This window comes from Pararge aegeria, chromosome Z, assembly GCF_905163445.1.
Source record: "Pararge aegeria chromosome Z, ilParAegt1.1, whole genome shotgun sequence".
Lineage (NCBI taxonomy): Eukaryota > Metazoa > Arthropoda > Insecta > Lepidoptera > Nymphalidae > Pararge > Pararge aegeria.
This window is the reverse complement of record NC_053208.1, coordinates 16435106-16461302: the sequence shown is the minus strand read 5'-3', so window position 1 is coordinate 16461302 and position 26197 is coordinate 16435106. Positions and strand designations below refer to the sequence as shown.

General features: G+C 34.3%; 2 protein-coding genes across 3 annotated transcripts; both read right to left on the bottom strand.

The window, feature by feature from the left end:
* Positions 1 to 8668: 8668 nt before the first annotated feature.
* Positions 8669 to 23573, bottom strand: LOC120636497 (polypeptide N-acetylgalactosaminyltransferase 35A). 2 transcript variants are annotated; one of them, XM_039908001.1, is made up of 11 exons: positions 23297 to 23573; positions 22488 to 22763; positions 22251 to 22386; positions 21594 to 22026; positions 20534 to 20774; positions 16602 to 16747; positions 15259 to 15411; positions 13484 to 13701; positions 12678 to 12807; positions 11676 to 11810; positions 8669 to 10032 (listed from the first exon to the last, which is right to left on the bottom strand). In XM_039908001.1, exons 1-11 carry the CDS (start codon positions 23394 to 23396, stop codon positions 9901 to 9903), a joined length of 2100 nt encoding a protein of 699 aa, XP_039763935.1. In that variant the 5' UTR covers positions 23397 to 23573; the 3' UTR covers positions 8669 to 9900. The 2 variants fall into 2 exon arrangements, with proteins under 2 accessions (XP_039763935.1, XP_039763936.1); XM_039908002.1 differs by having other exon boundaries at positions 22488 to 22664.
* A 1011-nt stretch (positions 23574 to 24584) lies between these two features.
* Positions 24585 to 25523, bottom strand: LOC120636349 (cytochrome b-c1 complex subunit Rieske, mitochondrial-like). The gene has a single exon (XM_039907791.1). The coding sequence runs from the start codon at positions 25416 to 25418 to the stop codon at positions 24591 to 24593; it is 828 nt and encodes a 275-aa protein (XP_039763725.1). The 5' UTR covers positions 25419 to 25523; the 3' UTR covers positions 24585 to 24590.
* Positions 25524 to 26197: the final 674 nt, after the last annotated feature.

Here is a 26197-nt window from a genome sequence, read left to right as displayed (position 1 = left end):
GTTTACTTCATGGCGCGAGTCGAACGGACTATTTTACTTTTTAGGGTTCAGAAGATCCTTGCGTTTCAAATTTTCTCCTGAGGTAAACTGTATGCACCGTTGGTAACGTATTTGATGCGTTTCAAAATCATGGAACGGCCAATTCCGGCTTTGCATCGCGTGACCAAAGCTCAAACTATGAAACTTTTTTTTTATTCACGTTTAATCTTAATATATATAAATCTCCTGTCACGATGTTTGTCCGCGATGGACTCCTAAACTACTAAACCGATTTTAAATTAAATTGGCACACCGTAAGCAGTCTGCTCCAACTTAAGAGATAGGATAGCTTAGATCTTTAATTATAGTCGCAATTTTATTTTATTGCAAATTTTTTGTCTATAAATAATATGGTATTATATATACTACTATACTCCTTTAAGGCTTAGCGATACTGAATACTTTAAAAGCAAAATCAAACGCAGACGAAGTCGCGGGCAACAGCTAGTAGTTTATAAGAAATTAAAAATTATGGTTTTCATGAAGTTTAAGTTGGATTTAGAAAAAACTTTTCAACTCAGTCTTGTGACACTTGCAATTTCGTTTTCCGACAAATAATTTTGTAGGGCACTAACTATTATACCTTAGACTGAAATGATATTTTTTTCTATTCATAAATTATTCGAATATGAGATACGGTTAAAAATGCTTCGTTTGACACGAACCACTAATAAGAAAATACTAAAAAGACGACAATATAAGATCCGCGCGTCAGTGTAAGTTAACGATACAGCAGCGTGGTAGCCGAGGTAGCATTGAAGTCGTGTTCCGCCACTGAATTTTTTTGTTTTTTATAAAGAACGAGCGAAACAGGTCTAGCTTAGCTTTAAAACCTTTTTCTGTTTTACTCCAAACAATTATAAAACAATAAAAATAGAGATTCTTTGACCTGGAGATTCTACAACTAAATACATTTACAAACTGGAATGGTTTCTTATGAAATATTGATTACGTAAAACACTTCGAAATCTTTATAGGTACTCTATACATAGTACAATACGGAAGCATCAAATCTGCACAGAGACAATTATATTACAGAGTTCTGTTCAGAAAATAATACTATATTAATATGAAAAATTGGCGCAATAAGTTTGTAAGGCAAGGGCAAAATTGTATTACTAGTTGTCAAACTAACGATACAAATTTGAAAAATAAAGCGCTTAGCACGTCACCTGGAAAATGACGCTATGGCCATGCTGTGAGATATATCCAAAATCACATTTTTAGTACGTTAATTAAAAATAAACGCAGTACGATTTTTAATTTACCGACTAAAGGACTAAATTTATCCAATTTTAACTTGTAACGGCTATGGTGATGTCTCAACTTAAAGTATTTTTATTACATTATAAGGTACGAGTATTTTTATTATCGATAGATACATATCGAAGTCCCTTTTGGCATTTCGATATGGATATGTCGGTATAGCAGATAATGTAAAGCTGATGTTACACCCCGAAGGTATATAATAAGTGTAATTTTTAAACAATGCCACTGAGCAAATGCTATTAAGTACGATTGCATCAAAAGAACTTTATGTAATGACAATACTGAAATATTAATTCATCTACGCTGAAACTAAACTTACTTTTTGCAAAATATGTGTTATGAAATTGACATCAAGACGTTAAGTATGTTTTAATTAGAGTATTGCTGTACTTCGTGTATATTTTTAAAACATTACAATATTTTTATCAAAATATTAAAATCCTATATAAAATAGCTGCTAGTCATTATAGTGAATAGAGTTCATTTGTGGAAGGGGAAACTAAAGCCAATGGGTCCAAGTATGTATCTTCCATCCCTAACCGATCACCGGATCATTCGTTATACCGTATAAATCTTCGTGTCTCATTGGGGACGCCTCATATTTTACTTACGGACAAACACTGACTCGATATAGAACGGGCTGTATCGGGTATCGTTTAAGAGCGGCGTATCGAAATAACGTATCATCACCTGTCCACATAAGCGACCATGATACGAGTCAGCGCTACGCATAGCGCGATCGGATCGGGTAAATGATACGTATCTAGACAGGACTTTGGATTGTATTATGAGTCGACCCATTTAATGAGATGAAACAGCTTTCAAGGAAAGACTGAAGTAAAGGAGTCAATACTGAAAAAACGCTGCTCTTAAAATAATAAATGATAATTTTAATATATAATAATTATTATTATTATTCAAGCAATTAAATTATAGAAGGCTATTTGGGTTATTACGGCGATACGGTATTACAGTATTCGTAATGAAGAAAAACTTTTGTTTCAAACTATTCCCTGAGATCATCACTTTTAGTGAAAGTTGACTTAAAAATTACGCAGTGACAACCATAACATTTGTTGTTTACGTTTAAGGTCCATTGAGTACACGTATTACTATGGCGACAGAAAAAAGGTTATGCTCATGGATAATATTAAAACATCATTCACATACACGTTTATAAATGACTAAAACAAAAATAAATATAATAAGTCATATTGCATACGCCGGAAGGGTATGTAATACCTATCTTCTGCGTTAGCAGTTTTTAACTTCATTTGAAAGTAATAAAAATTCTTATAAAATAGTACTTATACAACAAGCAAAATATTAGGTGTTTACTTAAAAACACTAATTGACACGTACTCACGCACACATGGGCTTAAGAGCGTTTTGTTTATTAGCATTGATGCAGCTATTTCTTAATATAGGTTTGCTGCTTGCGCAAACCTATATTAAGCAATAGTAATATGTAAATAAATATCGAACAGTAAATAAGCTTGGCTACATACTAAAATATCCAAAGCCCTCTGTTACGGTAAACATAAATACATAATACCAACTGCATACAATTTGCGTATAAATATCTATTAATTACTAGCTGTCCCGGCGAACTTCGTACCGCGAATCATTTTTTTTTATGAATGTTATATTTTAATACAACTCCCTTTTATATATATATATATATATATATATATATATATATAGATTATGCCAATTGTATGCCGATTATTTAAAAAGATAAAAATCATAAAGCGTTCTTACTGACGTATTCATAACCATTTATTCTAACAACCTTAGTTTACATCGTATATAAAGCGCGTATCATTCATATCATAAGATAATTAGTTAATACAGCTAATGTATATATAAAGTCTATAGCAAAATACTCCTCTATATTGCTAGAGTAAATATTATTCCACTCTAAAAAGTTATGCACATTATAAAACAAGACCCCTATTCACTTTGACCTTCGAATCATAACAACTGGACGCGTTTAACTAATTTTGTAAATATATACTCTATACAAAAATATTATTTAAGATATTAATGCCTATTTTTTAAGGATTTTAACATACAATTTTAAATATAATATGTCGATTTATTAGTGCAGGTACATTTGAATATTCCTATAAAAGATATTTATTTATTTTTCTATTTTTAATCACTAGCCGGTTAAAAACACCTATAACTTTTGTACTTAAAAAGCGGCGGTACGTCACTCACCAGCCCCGTTGCCCGTCTCGTGGTCGAAAGACTCCTAACCTATCTGTAACCTATCAGTGGCGAAACACTGCAGAACAACACTAAACCCAATATTACTATAAAAAGCAAGTAATTATAAGTTAAATTTTATTCAATGCCTGGGCACGTATACAAATGAAGAATTTTCGTGCTACCTTCATCTCTTTTTTACAAAATCAGCTTATCGTTTAAAACCAAAAATTGCAGTTACGATTGAGTTATGATTATAAAGTCATAGCGAATAGGGGTTCGGACAAAGTGCCCAACAACAGTATTCCCAAATATCAGCGCTTTATTGAAATAATCCGATCGTTAGGACGTACACTGGGCGTTCGGAAGCAATGTTAAGTTTCATAGTTCTATTCGTGAATACGGATGTGAATGCTTCCACTGTCGCTTGCAGATATTTCAGGTACTTTGTAAATGATTAATATATATCTTGTATATAAAATTAAACACTTGAATAAACTTAATCTAAACAATTTCACGAAAAGAAAACCCATCTCACGAAGAGCGTTCATAAAATTTTCTTAGAAGAACTCAAGACAAACAAACTTTGACTCGACTTGCTTGCCAAGCATTAGCTTTGCGGAGCTAGGAGGAGTTTTCTTCGACAATCCCCTCCGACAACGTCTTAAAATTTGTATTTTCGTATACTCTTTTTAATAAAAAAACATATTTTAATACAATATCCATTAGGTATTTTTTTATAATTCGACATTCATTGAAAGAAAAATCAAAGAAAAGGGATATATTTTGTAAATAAACAGAAAATGACTTACATATTGAGAGCACGTAAGTACTTTTTTGGATATACAGATAATATGTAGTACTGATGCGTGCGTATCGGTCTGGCGCCCTACATGGATATCGCATATCGCAAGACGCATATGCATGCAGAACTACTACCTTGGCAAAAGGGTCTTCGTGAGATAGATGAATTCGTGAGATTATAATAGAACATAAAAGGTTAATTGCAAAAATACTCAACAAATCACAACTGACTCCTAATATCTATATGCAGTGGCGTGCATAGAGGGTATGCATAGGGTATGCAGATGATATAAAATGAAGAAAATGTCCAGTAGGAGTCATAAATACTTAAGGGTAGGCTGTGGAGATTTTCTTGATTTTATATCATCTACATATCCTGTGCATACCCTCTATGCACGCCACTGTCTATATGGAATGCTCAACGCCACTATGTTCTTATAATTAGTACATAAGAGATTTCCACGCATGGCTGAATTTTTTGTAATTTAATCTGCCGAATTTGTGTATATATTTGTGTACAACAAACATACTAGTAAATCATGTTTCTTTAAAAATATATGGACAACTCGAGATCATAGACTGTCAAGTTATTGAAGTTATACTTCTTTTGGCGCGTTAGGGAAAAATGATAAGGGTAATTTTTTACGATGTACGCACGTACACCGTCACGGAAAACCGACACCCTGAAGTTAGCTATAGTCAACAATTTTGTTGTCTGCGGGCTCATTCCGGTGATTTAATTGATTCAATTGTACAAAAATCTCAAATTTTAAAGATTAAACTTGGTTTTCCGATAATGAGATAATTAGATAATGCGTTATAATAAATCTTTCAATTTATTAAATACCTTTTTCTATATGTAGAGTACGTTTTTTCTACAAACGCAGAATAAGGCGAAGGATAAAATTTTTGAAAAGATTTTTATCCTGTTACGCCAAAGAAGTATAACGTCTATCGCGTGTAGGTACATAAGTACACACACGTTTTTTTTTTATAAATATATCTTTGTTTTTTTATTATTTTCATTTTTTTATGACTCATCGCGTACACTCGTACATATCATTGGTCGATGTTACGGTAGTTCCACTTAAGTTATTTCCTTCGCGAACGAAACACAATGGGGTAAAAACACAATCGTTACTCGGGAAGCGTTGGAAGAAAGTAAAGCGCCTACCTAGTAAAGGGTAAAAGTAGGCACACAAAAAGAGCGCTCGTTATTTTTTAGTTACAGCGACTACGCTTGCGGGCTTTAGACTGCAATCTTGAAGACACTTGAGGGACGATGTTTTGATATGACGACATAATGAGACAAAACACAGATTCGCGCATAACGTAAAACGTGAATGCAAAATCTAAAGAGTGTTTAGGTTTGGTAGAGTACAGAAATATTTAGTTTTGATAAAATATTAGTAGCGATTTATGACTTATGACATATCCTGTGAGACCATTGAACGACTTGTTATTTATTTTATTATATCATTTTAACCGAATTAAAGTAGGATATGTACGTAAAATTTTCTTATTGATTGAACCAATTTGATTTATTTGATATGTTTGACCATGAAATGCTTTTATTTAACTGTGGTCGAAATTCTTGTAACAATCTTCAGATACGAAGAAATAGTGAGTAATACACTTGCTATAGTTAAGTAAGCGGTGTCATTTTCAACTATTAATTGTTATAGAAATTAATAACACACAAAAGTCCGTTTTTTAGTTTTTAGGGGGTTCGAAGTCACATAATGGAAATAACGGTAACGAATAGATTTTTATAACTGTCCGTCTGTCCGTCCGTTACTTGAAAAGGACATGGCCGAAATTTGTCACGTACTGTCCAATCATATTTAACCATTTAATTATAATAAACATTGAATTTTTAAACAACTATGTGACAGTGAATGAAGAAGAATTTCAAGCACTGAATTCAGAATTATCTATAATCATATAGTAAAAACTAAATCTATGAACACAGTTCACAGTATACAATATACATATAGCTCATGGCGCGTGTTTTTTTGTTTACCCAAAAAGTGCTCAATGCACCTCCACCACCAAAAAGGTTTTTCAATTAAATAACCTTTCATTAGTGCATTTATTCCTATGGTTACAAACTTAGCAGCTACGAACACGTTCTGTAGGAGTACGAACAAAATAAAGTCAAATAAAAGCAATAAAAGTAAACTTCTATAGCGAAGTAAAATTAAATAGGCGGTTAAAAAATCGTAAAGTTTTCTCGACTGACAACTGATAGAGTGCAATTTGAGATTTCGGTATAGTACTTACTCTTTTGTAAAGTGCAACGTTTTGTTTTCAATATCCAAGTAAATGCAGAGAAACTATTTACGATTTTATATATTGTGATTTTTCAGTAAAATACTTAGAATTCGTTCAAAGGCTTGTTGTTAGCTTATTAGTTACAAAAGATCTGTAAAATGTATGTAAACAAACATGACTAGGTATTGTGACGAATAAAAAGTCGACGGAATCTTCAATATATAATAATAACGGTAAAAGCGGCGGAATGCAAAGATAAGGCTCAAAAAAGCTAAATACTATATAAGTAATAGGCCCAGATTTATTTGCTTTTAGTTTCTTTAAAATCTGTTATAGCTATTTAGTTAACATTTCAAAATATCAAATATACTAACCTAAATGCTAAATGCTTTCATAAAGTAAAAAACTTTTTTTAATCATCCAAGGCGTAAACGATACGATAAAAAAACTAAAACCACGATACGTACGCTTTAAAGCAGAAAGTAATATAAATTGTTTGTATGCCAGAACTTAGCGGCAACTTTGCATGTATTTTCAGTTACTACCCATTCAGTATTTAGTAATTCTTTTAGCTGCCGTGTGCACATTACAGCAGAGTGCCAGTGTGAGATTTGCTAGCTACGTCTACATATTCGAACGCGTGGAAGTTAACTATGATTTGTATGGTAACGAAAAAGGCGCCATCTAGTTGCAGTACGGTTTCCCAATAATGTCACTAGATGACGCTTTTTCGATACCATAGTTAACTTTCACTTAATCGAATAAATGAATGAATACACTTTTATTGTACACCACATAAACATATTGAAAATTTATAAATAACAAAAAGTATACAATTTGGCGGCCTTATCGCTACATAGCGATCTCTTTGATCGAACCAAAGGCGTTAAATATAGCTCAAGAAGTGAGGAAGGTGGTGCATACAAATAAACATAACAAACAAACCTATATATACATATACTAAACTTACAATATAATATATAAATACTGATAATTTATAAATACCTGTAGAATTAATATCAATAATACACAAATATATACAATATTGTCAAACCCCAAACAAAACAGAAGGGAATAGGCATGTTAAATTAATTATTGATTAATTATTAATGTAGGTAGAGAAATCTTAAATTTCGATTAGATCCGACAGTTGTCCACAACCCTTGTTTTCATGCGGATGTCGTACGAGGCGACTAAGAGAATGGGCAGCAGGGTCGTCAGGACTACTACGTCCACCTGCTGCGATCACCTACCCGTCTTCACAGCAAGGTGATTATAGGCAAACCCTGAAGTTGGGGGTGACCTTTATTCAAGCAGTGGACTGTACCGGCTATTGGCACTAGGGCCTTTATAACAATCCTACAATTTCATTGAAAGCCTTCCTTTTATCTATAACTAAAAATAATACCGTGCCTGATTACCAAAAATGTAATTTTATTAAACGCCGAGAAACTGAAACATTTACTCTCACTTAAATGTCACTACGTGGTCTAATGTATCCTTGGGTTTAGTTTTTACCCTTGTGGCCTTAATAGTAAAACTTTGCTCAGCGGTTGAATGTCTTACCTTAGTCTTATTTCTGTCATCAGTAATTTGACATCTGATTGAAGACGACAACGCATTGTGATTATCACAATTTATCGCAAAAGTTTATGAATAAGCTAAGTAAACAAAAGTTTATCAATGAGGTACGCTAAGTAAAATCAAGACCATCATTGCAGATAATAATTGGAAGACATTTCGCGATATATCTGTCAATTATTTCACAGCAGATATTTTAGGAACAATCTTCAGGTATTTAGTAAACAACAAAAGAGTCGATCAAATAATCTATGAAACTAATTCAGGCTTTGTTACAACCTCAAAAATTCAGAAACAGTTTAAATCTATAAAAGTGACATAATCTACGGCGGGGACATCTTAATTAATATAATTGCAGATAATAATTTCTAACAATCATGTTGAAAAATTTATAAAATATTGATTTTTTTACTTTTCTATTATGCAAACGACCGTTCATTTTTTCCAGAATTAACGAGCAATGTTGCATGTACATAATATTATGATTACCAAAGGCCTTTGATTGTGGCAATTGAATTGAAATATAAAAGTTAATTACTTCAAATTCGGAACTGTAAATCACCTTAGATATGTCTCAATATCATAAGATCGGAATGGGTATACTTTGTCTAATTTAGGATGAAGATTTTGGCAGGTGCACGCCGTTAAAATATATTACAAGTATATATTCATGAAATATATTCTTTTCCGGATTACAGATTACAGATTATATCTTACTTCATTGATGGGTACCTACCGCCGATTTAGTGAATGCGATAACGAACAACCACAGACAATCGAAATCGGTTTTGAAATAGACAAAATCGAATTCAATAAACACAATTTTATCGCAATATTATTATTAGATTCAAAATTCTATAAATTAAAGTAGAATCGATCATCGAATATGCGCATTAACGATTACACAGTATCTGTACTCCACTGTGATCTGTCAAAAATATCATCCTAAATAAGACACAGCATAGTTTAATATTATTTAATAGTTTACTATTTAAAAAGACAACCAATTTTGCAATCATACGAAGAGTGAAGACTAGTAGCGAAAATTAAAATCACTTTCTATGAAATACCTTAACTCTAACAACCAAGACAAATAGAAACAACATGTGAATTGTAATAAACGTATTAAAGTTAAAAGAAAATAACAAGAAAATATATGTAGAAAAATACTATGGGCGGAAAACAAATTAAATAAACAGAACATAATATGCAGTTTTTGTTTAATCTGGGACAATATGTAGATAACTTACACCAAAGGATATGGTGTCAAGTTCAAATGTTTATCGTTGCAAAACCGGAAAACAACATACCACACTGAAAAACAAATGTAGCACAAAATGATCATCGAATAATGTAAAAGAAACTGTGAAATAAAGTCGGACTTTCAATTAAACGTAAAAATGAGTCATTTGAATCACTAATTTCATTAATTTCATTAAAGTTATAAAAATAGTTTTTTGTTAAAGCTAGAAGCAACGCGATATATTCTCTTTTTTTTTAAAGATGTTTCCGCACTATCCCAGATAAATGAAACGCTCTGTTAAGGTACGCTCACATACACACACAGTAGTTAGATGATAGGTAACATTTAGTGCGTAATTAAATGTTCCGTGCGACATAATAACAATAATTAGTACCAACATCAACATAATTAAACTACTGAGATTATGCTATTATGAAAATCGTTTTGCCGTTTTGCCAGGAAGGAGATCTTTGTATTACTTAAGACCTGATGAAGTCCCATTGATTCCTCGGTTGGTTGTCGCAGATCACTAGGAGAAGTGGCTCGCTTCGGTACGCCCGTTCCACTCCTAAGCACATACCTGCTGCTGTGTTGTAAATAGGACTGCCAGCCTATAAAATGAATAAATAAATAAATGAATGAATGAATGAATGAATGAATGAAAAAAAATAAAGTGATTTTAAATAGATATCAAAAATAGAAGCTAGTTCTCAATAGGGATGCATTTTTTTATACCTAAGAAGGCTTACTTTTATACCTTAGAAATCTGTAATTCCTAAGTCTGTCAATATTATTTTTGACGTGACAACGTCTTATAATTCGATGGAGCCGGCTGCACGCAAAACATGACGTATGCGGCGTTACCTCGCTCTGAGGCGTTCCATTCAAGGCTTGAAGTGCAAGCGAGAGCGCGGAACGAGCGACAAAGAGGCACAGTCGGCCTCCGCGTTCGACATCTGTCTCTCTCCTACTTGAGTGAGCGATGCGTCCGTGTGGACAGCTTTTATACAATAATACTTTAACATGTTTTCGGCAAGGATAAAGTGCAGTGAAAAGTGAATGTGGTGTCAATTGTTTATAGCAACGATAATATCTATCAAACAAATAAAATTAAAATTTTCTTTTGAAAAATGCAACCATTCCATCAGTATTTTCTTAAGACGTTATCACGTTCAACTATCGTCAGTAAGCCAACTTTACTACATAAGAATTACACGGTAGTGAGATGATGGCGATAACCACATTCGTAAACTTAAAACTAAAGCTACGAGGGTTCCAAACGCGTCCTGGTCTAAGAAGAAGCCCAAAACAAACATAGCCGGGTGTTTTTTTTTTTTGTTATCACCATCTCACAATGTCATTTTAAATTATTAGAAGAGCAACCTGGTTAGAGCAATAATTTACACACAAGCTTTTTTATCGTTTACGTAGTCCTTTATACTATAGTAAGACTTTTCTATAAGCTTACGTTTAATACAAACTTTGAACTTTTTAAGAGACATCTCCAACATGTCAATTGGTAGTTTATTGTAAAATTGTATGCAATTTCCTTTAAACGAATTATGAATTTTATGTAACCTAGTATATTGCACTGTAAGTTTATTCTTACTTCTAATGTTTAAATTATTGCAGTCACATTTTTTCTTAAATTTAGAAATGTTTTTATGAACGTACATTAAATTTTCAAATATGTACTGACTATACACTGTCATTATTTTAAAATCTTTAAATTTATCTCAGACTGCATCATCATTTATCAGCAGGTGAGATTGCAGTCAAGGGCCAACTTTAAGTGGAATAAAAAATAAAAAAAATTGAGAATGCAATTACTACAAAATGCTGTATAAAAATTCCACCCATTATTTCCATTCATCCCAGTTTTCCAAGGAATACCGGGTTTTTAAAAAAAAAAGTCCACCTAAAGATTAAGCCGACTGACGACTGAATGACGACTTCGATGCTCATAAGAATTTTATGAATTATGGCATAGCATAAAGACACTTTGTGTCAGTCTGTTTGTCCGAACTAATCTTTTATTTGGATAGTACTTTCAATAACTCTTGAAACCCCCATTTCGCAAATGAGGGTACCAAGTTTGTTAAGATTCTTATGTTTTCAAAGCCTAATAATATCGAGGATTCATTTTAAGTTATAAGCATCCGTTACGGATAATACTAAAATTATCCCCCTAAATCAATAATTTTGATTGTAGATAATTTGCATGTTACAAAAATCCAAGTTATACATTACATACCGATCCTTTATGTTTCCACTCCTGAGTCCCGCCAAGTTCATGACATTTTCCGATCACCGGGGACAAGCTGTTAGTTGCATCCAAACACAATATTCGACCAAGAACCAACTCGTGCCGGTCTGTTTCGAACCACATCTATAACGTGGGAAAAAAAAATTCTATTAGAATAGATTTTTCGGTTCGAAAAAACTTTATTCCTGGTGGAATATTCCTGGTGCAATGGTGACCGCGGTGATGTTATAAGTGGGAGGTGGGATTACCAGGCGGGGTCATTTGAACTTCGGCGTTTGGTAGTTAAAATAACACGAGAGATTGCAGTCAAGGGCAAACTTGTACAAACAAAAAACTACTCTAATATTTGTTAGGAACACTCTTCCTTTCAGAAACTCTGTCTGTTTCGTTAAATAACAAAACATGGCGTAAATAAAAACACGTATGAGAATTAATTAAAACAATTATCTACACGCGTGAGAAGTTACACTTATTTGGCGTAACAAGACTAATATTTTATCTTTCGCCTTTTTCTGTAGAAAAAACGAAACTAACAATAGAAAAAAGGTGTTTAATACATAAAAAGTCTTATTATAATTTATAACGCATCATCTAGTTAAATAGAGTTTATTTAAATATCATAAAAAAATGTTTCTACAAAATTAAAGAAATGTGCATAATAAACAAAATTAAATTTGGAATACTAATAGACGCATTATCGAATAACCAAGTTTCAGTCACTATTAATATTTGAGATTTTTTTTTACAATTGAATCAATCACCGGAATGAGCCCGCAGACTTTGACAATTGTAAGTGTAAACTTTCAAACCTCATAAGCATACTTCAGGGTGTCGGTATTTTGTGATGGTGTGCGCGCGCATCGTAAAAATTTACTTTTCATACATTTTTCCCTAACGCGCCAAAAGAAGTATAACTTAAAAAACAAATAATAAAATAAACAAATATACCAATTTTTTTATTGTTTTGTGTGGAATTAAAAAAAACCATACCTGATTTAGAGTCCTCATGCAACTTGACAGCAGCAATCCAGTATTTTTAGTTTTAATATCCTTACTGCTTTGGATACATAATGACGTATTCTTCAGGCGGATTTGAAATGAGTCGGTATAATTGCGTTTTCTGTGCAAACAAAATACAACTTAAATCATCACCATCATAATCCTCAACTTATCAAAATCCCACTGCTGGGCAATCTCTCTCAGGACAGAGAGTTTTAGAGCATTGACTCAAGACGCTGCTCCAGTGCTGGTTTGCGGGCTGCAGGGATTATTATCACGTGCAAATGATATTAACCAGAAAAACCGCTTAACGTGCTATCCCAGGCACCCAAGGTGGCAAAAATAAAATCCCTTAAAATTATTGGTCCAACCCATAAATTTAATCCATCATCCTGCTAAATATCATTAGCCTAAAGAGATGTTGCACAAATTTTTTTTTGTTATTTTCAATAATAAGTTTTACCTCTTTTTTAAGATGAAGTTAAATACCAAAGAGGAAAGCCTAGTGTTTATAGATGATATTGGTCTCCTCGGTGGACGTAACGTACATAAGTACCGTTCTTATTGCGTTTCTTATGCGTAATCCTGTTCATGTATTTGCTATATTTGTAGGTATTTAAATATGGGATTAATATATTTTTACACCACCGGTTTTTTTTCGCTCATTTTGTCGTATTGCTAAGGTTGCCTGGCCGAGATTGCTACTTCGCCAGAAGACTACCTTTTGTATCCATAAATCTATAATGTCTATTTTTTTTTCTTTAACTTTGAGTAGTATTCAAAAATAAATAAGTTACCTAGAATGCCAAGGTTGCAATTTATTTTTCTCGGGGTCATTTAGTGCGGCGATCTTTTTCTTAGCGGCCGAGTCTTCACCAGACTCTATCTCAGGGTATACATTATCGAGATACCATTTGAATGACTTGCAATGCAGGCTATTGCGTAACTGCACTCGTTCGGATATATCGCCTATGGACACGTGGGCTGCTGATGGATTTTGTTCTATCACTTTTTTCTGAAAATAGTCAAGTTATAGAGTGAGGGATGTTGATAAAATATAGCTGTCATAGTTACGAGTATATCCCATAGTCAGAACACCTTTTTTTATTATATTAATAATGACTAAAGAATATTGATAAAATGATTAATTTCTAAATATCCTCCTACATATTTAGAAATTTATGTAACTGTTCAAATTTGCTAGAGTCTTTATTCTTAGATATAAGTGTAGAGTCGATTTTCAATTGCCTCACAGTTCTCACTCATGCTGAATTCTCACGTAAAATAAATTAACTAACTCTGGATAGTTAGTTAATTTATTTTCTTTTTAAAACTTAGATATTGTATGACGACGGACAAATCAATCGTTCATCCAGGTTATATTTATTTGCTTAACATGTTTAATTTCAATACATGCAAATTTTTCTAGATAAAAAGGCTATTTTTTTTTCTTTTTTCATTTTTGTAAACTGATGACTTATGAATTGCTGGGCCTATCATGATCTCTGAAGCACGAAACTCAGATATTGTATGACGACGGTCAAATCAAACGTTCATCCAGATTATATTTATTTACTAAACATGTTCAATTCCAATACCTGCAATATTTTCTAGATAAAAAGGCTAAACGAATTAGCAGCAACGGTGGCAGAAGCACAACACGTTGCTCAATAGGCATGATGACAGTAACAAAGAATAAAGAAGATGATTTGTAAAAAAACTGCAAAATCATTCAATCCCTCATTACAGGTGAATACCGAATTAAAAATTATGACGTCACGTCTATATAAACATAATTTTGTACCGTTTGAACTTCAAAAATCTCTGCGTATATCAAGTATTTTGTCATTTCAAACTATCAGTTGCTAAGTTTTTTGTTATCAATACCAATAATCTGTATCTATGGCACACGGACTTATAAAAGCTCGAATTTGCTTATGATGTCACGGGTACACCCGGCGAGCGTTTTCGCGGGAAATAATTTGATTAAACATACTTTGCAATTAATATCAATACAACCTTTAATTTATGCAGAAATAAGATATTTTTCGGATATAGTAGATACTTCTACCGAATATCATAGGGCAGTTTTTCAAATTTAGTCTTCATGCCTATTGACAAATAACTAATGCCGCGATTGCCGGAGATAAGCAAAAAAAAAAAAAAGGCTCAAATAAAAAAAATACATATTTTAAATACTTAATATTTGAATGGGTATACAACCGAAATAATACTTTACAGGTACATAGCAAGACTTAGTAGTAGTTTTTGAGTAAACCACTGCCATAGTTTTTACTAAAAGATATCATATCATATACAGCCCGTATATGATTTCACATGCAAAATTAAAAGCATGTAACTTCTGTCACTTTATTAGGTACGTGTCGCGTATCGTAGGTACTATGCACGTTTCGATCTTTTACTTTCAATAGGGTTGTCATAAGAAAACACTTAAAAAATAAATATGCTTCTTTTGATTAAATATCTCTATGGCATGGTTCCATATGAAATATAGTTATATTTCCCTCAATATTATTTCGTAATTATATTAGACGTTGTATAAATATGTTACCACGTAATCGTCCATCCAAACGCGAGCCATCCTCATCGAATTATGTAGCATGGAGTCTTCTTTTTCCCCGTAACCGTACGGTCTGCGTTTACGGAAGACGTGGCCGACGCGGCTGCAAGGGATGAGTTCAAGAATCCCGCCGCACATCCAAATCTAAAGCAAAGATAATAAATGTTGATATACCCAAGAATTATTCAAATTTAATAAGCGGTCCATAGTAACGTGGCCGCTTACTATGGCCCTCGTAAGAAGGCTCTGAGTCACAAAGCGGGCGATGAAGAGAGCTATGCTTCGAGTATCTTTACGTGATCAAATCAAAAATTAGGAGATCCGTAGACGAACTATAAGTTACTGACATAGCTCAGCGAGTCGCGAAGCCGAAGTGGCAATGGGCAGGGTGGACAGATGACATCGGGCGGGTCGCTGGAGGCAAGCGGCCCAGGACCGTTGATTGTGGAACACAAAAACAAAAGATCTATGTCCAGCAGTGGACGTCAATTGGTTGACTTGATGATGATAGATGAATGAGCGGTGATAGACTATATCCATGCCGTGTTGTGACGGAAGAACAGAATACAGTTGTCACCAACCGTCCTCTTCCCACGGGTATAGTGCGACTCAGGGAATATAATGAGGAACGGACATCAGCGTCATCCGTGCTACTGGTCTGACGGGTTGGCCATCTACTGCGATGTCCAACCCGTCAGACCAGGAAGCATAGCGTTACGGGCGAAACCCTTCCGTTGAGAGAGGACTCTAGTCCACTGTTGGACTAGAGTCCTCTCTCAACCAGCCAGTGGACGCCCGACTGGCGCAGTGGGCACGACCCTGCTTTCTGAGTCCATGGCCGTGGGTTCGATTCCCACTACTGGTAAATAGTTTGTGTGATGAGCATGAATGTTTTTCAGTGTCTGGGTGTTTATATGTATATTCTAAGTATTTGTGTGTTTATTTATTATTTATTACTATTATAGGCTACTGAATTTTAGAATGTAAATACAAGACCGAATTAGATCTGTTACTCTCAACGTGATACTGGAACTTTAAAGCCCTGAAAAACCGCCTCTCATTAGGATCTCAAGATGAAAATAATAAGGCGCTACCGATGCACATTGCCTATGTATAAAGAATCCAATTATTTATTCGATTAATTAAATATCCGACTGTTTATATAAAATGAATGAATTGTGTTTATCAAACGTAAGTTCACGCCATCACACATAATTACATGTGTGTATCTGTAAAACACATGTCTGCACACACACCAACGAGCGGGCGGAGTTCAGAGAGCATCAAACGCACACATACAAGACGTTTATTTATGGATAACGCATAATACATACGCGGAATGATATTTCTAAGTTTTCGCCACCCCACAAGTTCATGCCGGAGTCGTACCGACCAATGTTATTGAAATACTCGCGGTAGATCGCGAACAATCCACCCGCCATAGTCGGGGACCTTATTGGTTTCACGAAGTCCTCATCATCTGAAACAATAGAATAATTAATTTCGCACACAATTCTTTAAAATAAACAGTACGGTCAAAATATATAAGAAAAAAGGAGTTTTAGTATACAGCGTACAAGGAAATGGTTTAGACTTGAATATTAAATGATGAAAATACCAAGGAGCAAAATAATATGTATAAAATATTATACATAATGTTTATGTATAATATTAATGATATTAATATTACACATAATGTTTATGTATATCATGTCTTTCATAATGTTTAATGTCATCTTTCATTCATTTGTGTTATAGTTATCCATAGATTGTGTTGTTATGTAGTGTAACTAACAAGATGTAGAATAAATAATACCTACTTACGGCCCAATACAGGGCACGAGTCTCATCTGAAAATGAGAATGGTTTAGGTTGTAACTAATAAGCTATCACCGCTTTTTTATAAATATAAATAACCTTTTTATTACTAATCATTTACACTAATACGATATAAAAAAATTTACCCGCAGCCGGTTTGTTCAACTCTACATTATAAAAGCACAAGCTGTTCGCCGTACCTTTGACCGCGTTTTACCAGTCCTAATGAACGTTTTGTTTTCGCGGTCTAAAGTCATCGAAGAGAAAAGTTTGCTAATTATATCGGTTTGCTAGAAATATCAGGTTACATTTTTAAATCACGCGGTGTCGGTTCGTGCATGATTTTCCTTAGAAAAAACGTTTTCTCTGCCCGCCTTCAGAGCCCGAGTTCCAATTTTCTTGAAATCAGTGCAGTTCCGAAGGCCGAACGTGGATATCAAACAAACAAACCCACTTTCAGATTTATTCTCATCATCATCATCATCACTTCAACCGATTGAAGTCCACTGCTGGACATAGGTCTTTTGTAGAGAGTTCCAAAAACCACGGTCCTGGGCCGCTTGCTTCCAGCGGCTCCCAGCGACTCGTTTGATGTCGTCTGTCCACCTTGTTGGGGGCCGACCAACACTGCGTTTACCTGTGCGGGGTCGCCATTCCAACACCTTTGTAATGAGGACTAGATTTATACTATTAGTATAGATTTCAGGATAAAATAGTGGCACAGTTCAAACGCCAAATTTTTGTACTCAAATTTATAAATTTGTTTCCAATATGCGTATACTTATAAGAAGGCACTCTTGAGAATAACACAATTTTTCACTGTATTAACGAAGAGTTATATCCTCTTTGATTGTAGTCACAAATCTCTCATAATGGAGAGGCACTATACTTGTAATTTATAATGAGTAATTAAATAATTATATGGATCACGAAATTATCTGCACATAACATTTATACAATAATTATAAGTCTTGACACACTGCGATAACCCTACCCTACTGACATCGGTCATGATGAATGACTAATTAGCCTTCTGCATTGACTACCGCCATGCAATCATAATAACACAACGATAATATTGTTTTGAAAACATTTACAGTAATTAATTATTGTCTTAATAATTCTTATTGTTTAAAAAAATACATAGGACTTGCGTGAAAAGCAATATGTAAGAAATTGATAGCAACTTGTGTTTACCTAAAATAGCGCACTTTTAATTTTGCTACCATACTGTCGGTTGCCCGTTACTCCGTCTGCACACAACTTATGTTTACTGCGCACAGCTTACTTCGTATGCAAAATGCATGAAAAATATTTTTGATATTCAACCGTTACCTACATTAAGGAGTTCAAACAAAAACAAATTCTTCAGAATTATTATTGTTATAGATATAGATATTTTATTTTAAGAACTTTCTATCAGGGATCCTTCCCTTATAATGGAAAACTGCATCGCATAAGTTTACTTTTTTAAGCGGATGGCTCACCTTATAGTAAAAGGAAAATCAGTGGCTATATGCAGGGCAACAGTTCGCGCGGCATGCAAGATTTGAGGTCTAGGTTTAAGCCTTTAAGATGGTTTGCTCTAAGCGGAATAATATTCTAGAGTCACTAAATCATCACACTAGCGTGAATTCTCCTATGAGAAACATGTATATTTCTACTTTCAATCGATAAAAAAGTTTAAGAAAGTCTAGGTGCAATAAATCCAATGACTAGTTGCACTTTTTGCTGTAATTTTTTTTTTGTTTCGATATTAATGCAATGCAAAATATACAGCGTATTAAAGCGTATTCTCATACAAAGAATTTACCTTGTTTCTAATTTTTTTTAGACATTTCCCCTAAAGTACCTTCGGTATTGGTTCACACTTGGTTTTTGGCACCATGCCAAACAACCAACCAGAACATATGTTGTACGTCCCTTATTTTATGAGTTAGCGAAGCTCTGGTAGAAAGGGGCACAGCTAAGCTGCGGATGCTAATTGCTAGTCAGGAATTTGAACTACCGTCTGTGAAATAATCCTTTCCCAGATCTAAAGATTGTACTTTGACTTTGCTCAGACTTAACAAAACTTTCAAACGAGACAAAGTCTTTTATGTCTAGTACAAAAACTTTGTCATTAACCTCTACTTTGAAATACACTCTCACATCTCAGCCTTAGTTCCTTTAGGTATCTCATCTCACCATCATTTCACACAAGAAAAATACTTCAATATTCTCAATCGCTTGGCAACACTGCTTGCCTTGGCACATAGTTTCCCAAATAAGCCTTGCATCCTCGCATCGTCCAACGGTCTTGCACAGCTTTATATACAAAAAGCGTTCTTAAATGAAAAAATTATAGTAAATAATAATAAATAAATTTCCTATCTAGTCGCAAAGTAAGCGTAGCTTGTGTTATAGGAACTAAGAAAACTGATGAATATTTTTTATGAATAATATACATAAATACTTATAATATATAGATAAACACCCAGACACTGAAAAACATTTATGTTCATCACACAAATATTGTCCAGTTGTGGTAATCGAACCCACGACCTTGGACTAAGAAAGCAGGGTACATTTATTAGTACATTTATTATTTTCTTATTTTTATTACTTTCAGGCTTGGCATTTGGAAGCGAGTGCTTTCGATTTCGAGTCTTAAGAGCCGCTCAAGTTGTCTTACGACCTCCCGCCACGATTCGCTTGTGATCGCGTTAATTATAATATTTAAAAAAAAACAACTAAAAACATTATTGAGGCTTGAACAAAACAAAAAAGAGTATTAAAATTTTGACGGCAGATTGGCGCAGTGGGCAGCGACCTAGCTTTCTGAGTCAAGGCAGTAGGTTCGATTCCCACAATTGGAAAATGATTGTGTAATGAACATAAACGTTTTTCAGTGACTGGATATTATTAAAACTATTTATGTTTATTATTCAAAAACATATTCAAGTCATTTTAGTACCCATAACACAAGCTACGTTTACTTTAGGGTTATATGGTCTGTACTGTCGCAGTATATTTATTATTAATATTATTAACTATTTATTTGTAAATGCATTACTACAACTTGAGTCCAGGTTGTAGGGATTTAATCAATCAACAATCTGGACGTGGGTTATAGTAAGTGGGCGGGTTATAGTATTGTTCTCGAAATAATAAGACTAATGACCGTTTTCACTAAACCTAGGAGTCGCCTTAATCGAATGCTTTATTATTTAGGAGATATTTATAGAAAGAAAAACGTGTTATCTACTCTTTGCTACTATCTATTGGTGAATGATTGATGTATACCTAGGAATCTCCTTAGTTTAGGTAATACTTATTTAGGCATTGCCCTGTTCGTCGTTCGTGAAAACGGGATCACCCTAGCTTGCTCACAACCTTGCGTCTTGCATCACAATTGCATCAACAAAATATATAGTATAAGTATTATAAGTTTGTATAATAAACTTACTTTTCAAGGTTCCTTTAGGCAGGTTATCCCACTTGAAATGCAGGCCCCAGTTGAATCCACCTCTCACCAATGGGCTGGCGGTATATTCAAAAGTATCAGCATTGATGACATCAATGACAGGTGTGACTGCACGCGGTGAAAATCTCACATGGACGCCGTCTACACCTTCAGATAATCTTGCCAAGAGTGGAGGAAGCCAATCTACATTCACTTCTATGTGAGAATCCAGAAATACAAGAACCTGGAATGATTACAATTTTTGTTAAGTTAGTAGGTCAGGTAGGTTATCTCTAATGATTTAATATTGCTCATCAAAATACATACTTACTACATAGACACAACATAATGCCTTTGTAGCACAAACAAAACTATCCCGGGGCCTTACTACCATTGTTTTAAGCAGTATTATTAGAATATTGTTGAGGTTTTGTTACAGAATTATAATCCATAATTTTGGATGACAAGGCATGTCAAATAAACTGATATTTAAAGATATCACTGGTATAAGCGCTGGAGATATGGCCCAGAAGCTGCTTTGCAACTAGTTCAGTGATATATACGGCATATGTATAGCGGTGATAGCCCAGTGGGTGGGAGGGAGCTCGACTTCACTTTACGCCTAAGGTGCTGGGGTTCAAACTTCGCCAAACGTATCTCTAAGTTTTCTAATTTATGAGCGTTTTTCAGTAATTAAAATATCACTTGCTTCAACGGTGAAGGAAATCATCGTGAGGAAACCGGCATGCCTGAGAGTTCTCTGTATGTTCTCATAGGTCCAATTGGAGTCCAACAATCTGCACTGGGCCAGCGTGGCGGACTACAGCCTTAACTCCTTCTTATTATTGGAAGAGTGAACAGTGGGCCCGTAATGGGTTGATATGATGATGATAATGACGAGTGGTATATGAAAGAAATAGGCGACTACCAACGCTGGGCTTTCAGTATCCATTTCTGCACCTTAGAATGGTGTTAATCAAAAATTTTTACTTATTATGTTGAAAGTTCAATCCATTCAATCAATGGAAGGAACAGATTTTGGGAGCATAAACAGGATACTCACTTCTCCAACACTATTTTCTGCACCAAATAACCTAGCACGAATTAGCCCTTCTCTCTTCTTCGTTTTTAATAATCTTATATTGAAAATTCCCTTGGAAAACTCAGTTGTTTTTTTGAAATTACCTAGGCCATTGACATTGTCGTCGTTAATGTAATCATCAATTATATTATCACCATCGATGTTATTTGATTCTAGCATCTCTTCTTGTTTTTTCACCGAATTATTTAATTCATTTATAGCATTTTGCACTCGCTCGTGAAGATCGTCTATGTCGCTATAATCATCAACAAGTATAATCTCTTTAAGATTCTGTTGGTCTGTGCGACCTAATATAGAATGAACCGAACGCATTAGTGTTTCAAAGTGTTCATTGTAAAAACAAATAATGATTGATGCCTTAGGTAACTTCCGATGAAATTTTTGTGAACGACACCTGCAAAATTATGTTTATGGATGCACTCAGAAATTTAAATAAGTCAATCTAAATCTACTCAGCGGTTTAAGCAAGAAACTGTTTTTAATATTAATATTGATAGTATGAATAATGGACATAATCATAATTATTTATTTGCAAATAACATGTGGAATTATAGCAGAAGCTGATACAGAACCATATTTTAGCCCATTTATGGAAATATAATGTATAAAATTACTCACAATTTATATCTGGTGTCAGGAACTCCTCTATTATTTCCAATTCTCTGGGAAATCAAAGTGTTAAATGCGTGCATAGTATATCCCTTTTCACGGATCCGGACATCTTCTGCATTATGAATTAGGCCAAATTGATCTTCTGTAACAAAAATCAATATAAAAACGTGTTCAGGGTGCTGCTGCGGCAACCATGGTTCTGCAGGTAGTGTCTTAGTTATTAGTATTGGTTCATGTTATTACCCAAGCTCTTATCTGGTTGTGCGGGAGATTTAACTCTCAGCTGCTTAGCAAACTTCTCCCGAAGCATAATCTTCCTTTGATATTCAGATTTTCCTTTTTGATATTTCCACATTTTACCAGCAAACTGATCATTGATTGTTTTTGAGTTGTCATACAACAAATTCTTGCCCTCCAAAGCTGCAATAGATTTGTCATTGTTTTTTATTCGATCCTTTTCATCCATATTAGCTAGATGGTAACGAAACCTGTTCTCAGTGTGGTTTGAAACATTCTCACCTAAAAAAGGGTAAGTATTTAATGAAAAATATTCCCCACAAAGTTAAATATAACCTATTATACAGCTTGACTTAAATATTGTTTGATCAAACATTACATGTTCAAAAGTATAACAAAAATTAATACATAAACATTTGTGGTATCAATACTCCATACTAATATAAAAGTGTTTGTTTGTTACTGTGTTCATTTTACTGTCCAACCACTGTTACTGATCTTTTCAAAATTTTTGCCATTCTTGCACCAAGCTGGGTGATCCTACTACCGATCTCATTGTGGAGTGGAGTGTATGGAGACAGTGGTGTTAAAATCCATACAAGGGACCCATGTCCAACAGTAAACCTCTATTAGTTGGAGTAATAATTATCATGATGTACGAGGGAACGTTTGCTTTATAATAATATTAACAAAAATAATCTAGGTTTAGCGTTGAGATTTGAAACAAACATTTCTGATACATATTGACTGATGTTGCATCGTTTTTATTCTGGTATTGATATTTACGAATGAAGAAAAATAAGCTGTAAACTTACCACTCGTATTTAACAACCAGTACAAATACAACGATATACTCCACGTAGCTGAAGCAATGATTATTCCCCAAAGGAACGAGTTAAATTTTAGTCTCCCCATTCCTTCACTTTTTCATAAAATAGGACTTTGCTTCAGATAAAATCTTTATAAGAAGGACCAAACATTTTTTTCTGTATGTAAATTTATGTAATTCCTGAGTATCCCAACGGTGCAGATATTAAAATTAAGAAGTGCTACTGGACTAGAGTACCTACGTTACTTAGGTAGGAGTTTGAGTTTTACGTTTATTACTGACAAGCTGTGCTGATAAGTGACAAATGACAAGACTACTCACGAGTGACAGATTTTGTTGTTGTTTTAATTTATCCCCTCGGGACAGGCAAAGATCGTTGACCATACTTGGTTATTTTTTCTTCTGTCCTAAATTCTTCTTCCTCCCCTTTTTGGGTTAATGGCTTTGATTTGAACAGATTTGATTCTAAACTTTTTTTATATTTTTGGATTTGTCCCCTTCAGACCCAGCGACGATGGAAGACCAAGCAGAATTTTAAATAATGTTTGCATCCTCTTTGAAAAAAAAAATTCTTAATCGTTGGAGCTGACTAGTCTCTATTATACTCTAGTGTATTGCAAATATTCATTGAATATGTATGATCCAGTAAAGCTCTTACGACAAGACTATCAGCCCTTAAGTAAAATCGGTTTAACCTATTGAGAACTAATGACCTGACCATATGACTAGCCTAGCCTAGTTTGTGACGATTTAAAATCAAAGGAGTTTGACTGAGATGTTGACTTTACAATGAACAATTGTTAAGACTAAACAATTGTTCACTGTAAAGTCAACATCTCCTGAGGATGCTCCGGTTTCGGAGCGAAACGTGCGTAGAGGGTATATTGCCGAAGATCTGTTTGGTGTGGAGTATAAGGATTGAAGAAATTAGATAGTTATGCTATTGAAATGCTATTTAAATATTTAAAATTTAAGTTGAATGCATTAAAATCTAAACAAATATGTAGAATTAAAGTATCAGTAGGTACGTTCAAAATAGCCGGGAATTTCACAGGACTTGGTATAGTGTGACTAAAATAAAAAATCTAAGTCTTTCCCGCGGTAAAAAAGCATTTAACCCCGGGAAACTTAAACGTTACATAGGAAATTTTACTGATGGTAGGTACTTAGGACGGCTACGGCTTCTTACCGCGGGAAACGTAAAAATAGAAATTCAGTTAAGTATTTATTGTCATGTCAAGTTAGTTGAAACCTTGTAATTCGAAGTATGATAGTCGAACTTAACCTACTATTACAAGAGTATCAGAAAGAAACTTATAAGGTGGGACTTCTAAATTCAATGGAGCCGGGCCTTTTCGCGTTCGTCCGACGTTATCGTAATGACTGCCATGGCAAGGGCAATAAAATCCTCCAGTCCAATCTCCAGAGTTCGGTACAGGAACACAACCCAAATGTGTACAAATTCCGATCACAATCAGCCATTCGGGTTTTTCTGGCGTACGCTGTTCAGGTGTCTCCGGATCCCTAAGCGATGTTAGTGGAGTGGAAGCCTCTGCAGAAATTTCAGCAGGCGTTCTGTGCTTAACGAATAGGGGCTTTCCACGCCATTTGTAAGATAAGCATGCACCTGGAGCCACATTTCCTATATCGATTTCTATTGCAGCCAGAGCACGTACGTCAGCGGGCGCCGCCATGCTCATCAAAAAATGTGTTAATTCTGATTTAACTCCATACATTCCACAGAGTAGGCCAAAAAATCCAATCACACTTGTGTAGCCCTTCTTGTCATCTCCAGAATGCCAAGTAGTTTTACTAAGATCTTTATATTTATTCTTCCTATAATGGTCAAAGCTGGGATGCTCGATATCACGATGCAGTTTTGGAGGACCCTGTTGAAATCGAACTTGTGTCCATAATACTAAATCGAAAAGCTTGCTTGAGGTGCTTAGCTTACACTGAAATTTTGATCTTTGTACTGGCTTTGTGCAAATAAAAACTTTGTCTTCCTTATCATTCTTCGAAAAATATAGCAGTTTCACTTCAACATCTAAACAAGAATTTCTCAAAATTCTTCGGCTACATTTTAAACCTCCATTAAGAACATTCATTCTCAAGAATTTAAATTTTAGTGCAAAACAGATATATTAAGATCGTGGTAAATATCAAATACTATCCATAGTTTCATTTAAATTAATCCAAAGTAAATTGCAACAACAACAACCATAATCAATCGACACTATGGTCAACATTGACGATTGTTTTAATCATTATTTAAATTTCGACACAAGGAGTTTAAATTAATAAAAAAAGTTATTAAATCAAAAATTAGGTACATAAAATACTTTGTAGTGTATTTTTATATAAATGATAGAGGGAAAAAGGGGTGAACGTATACCTACTCCAGTCCCCGACAGCGCCAGGTTTCGCAGTATTTGTCATGTACCTGTACAATCACAATAATTTTGTTTAATGAATCTTGTCCGTCAGTTTTTGAAGCTCCTGCGGGATCTTTGTGTTTTCACGAGCTAAAGATTTCTTCGGAATGCAAAATTTCTAGCAATAACTGAAAACCAAGACAACATAAACCTAAATAGTACCTACCCAGATAAAATTTGGTCCTTTCGTCCGGTGTTCATATTTCATGTTAAGCAGCCCACCTAGTAGGTTTACCTACAGTTACGTTTCGTCACAAAATTAGGTAAGTAGTTATTTTAATGGTTAGTATCATTATCAAACAAGTACCTACCTACTTCACATTAATTAATAACGGATAAGTAGGTACGCAACAAGCCATTACTAAAAGTTTGCATTAGCAATCCATTCCTTCAATAATTCCAATGCTTGCCTCTTTTCCCTCAAAAAACGACGTAGGTAATAAGATCTTCTA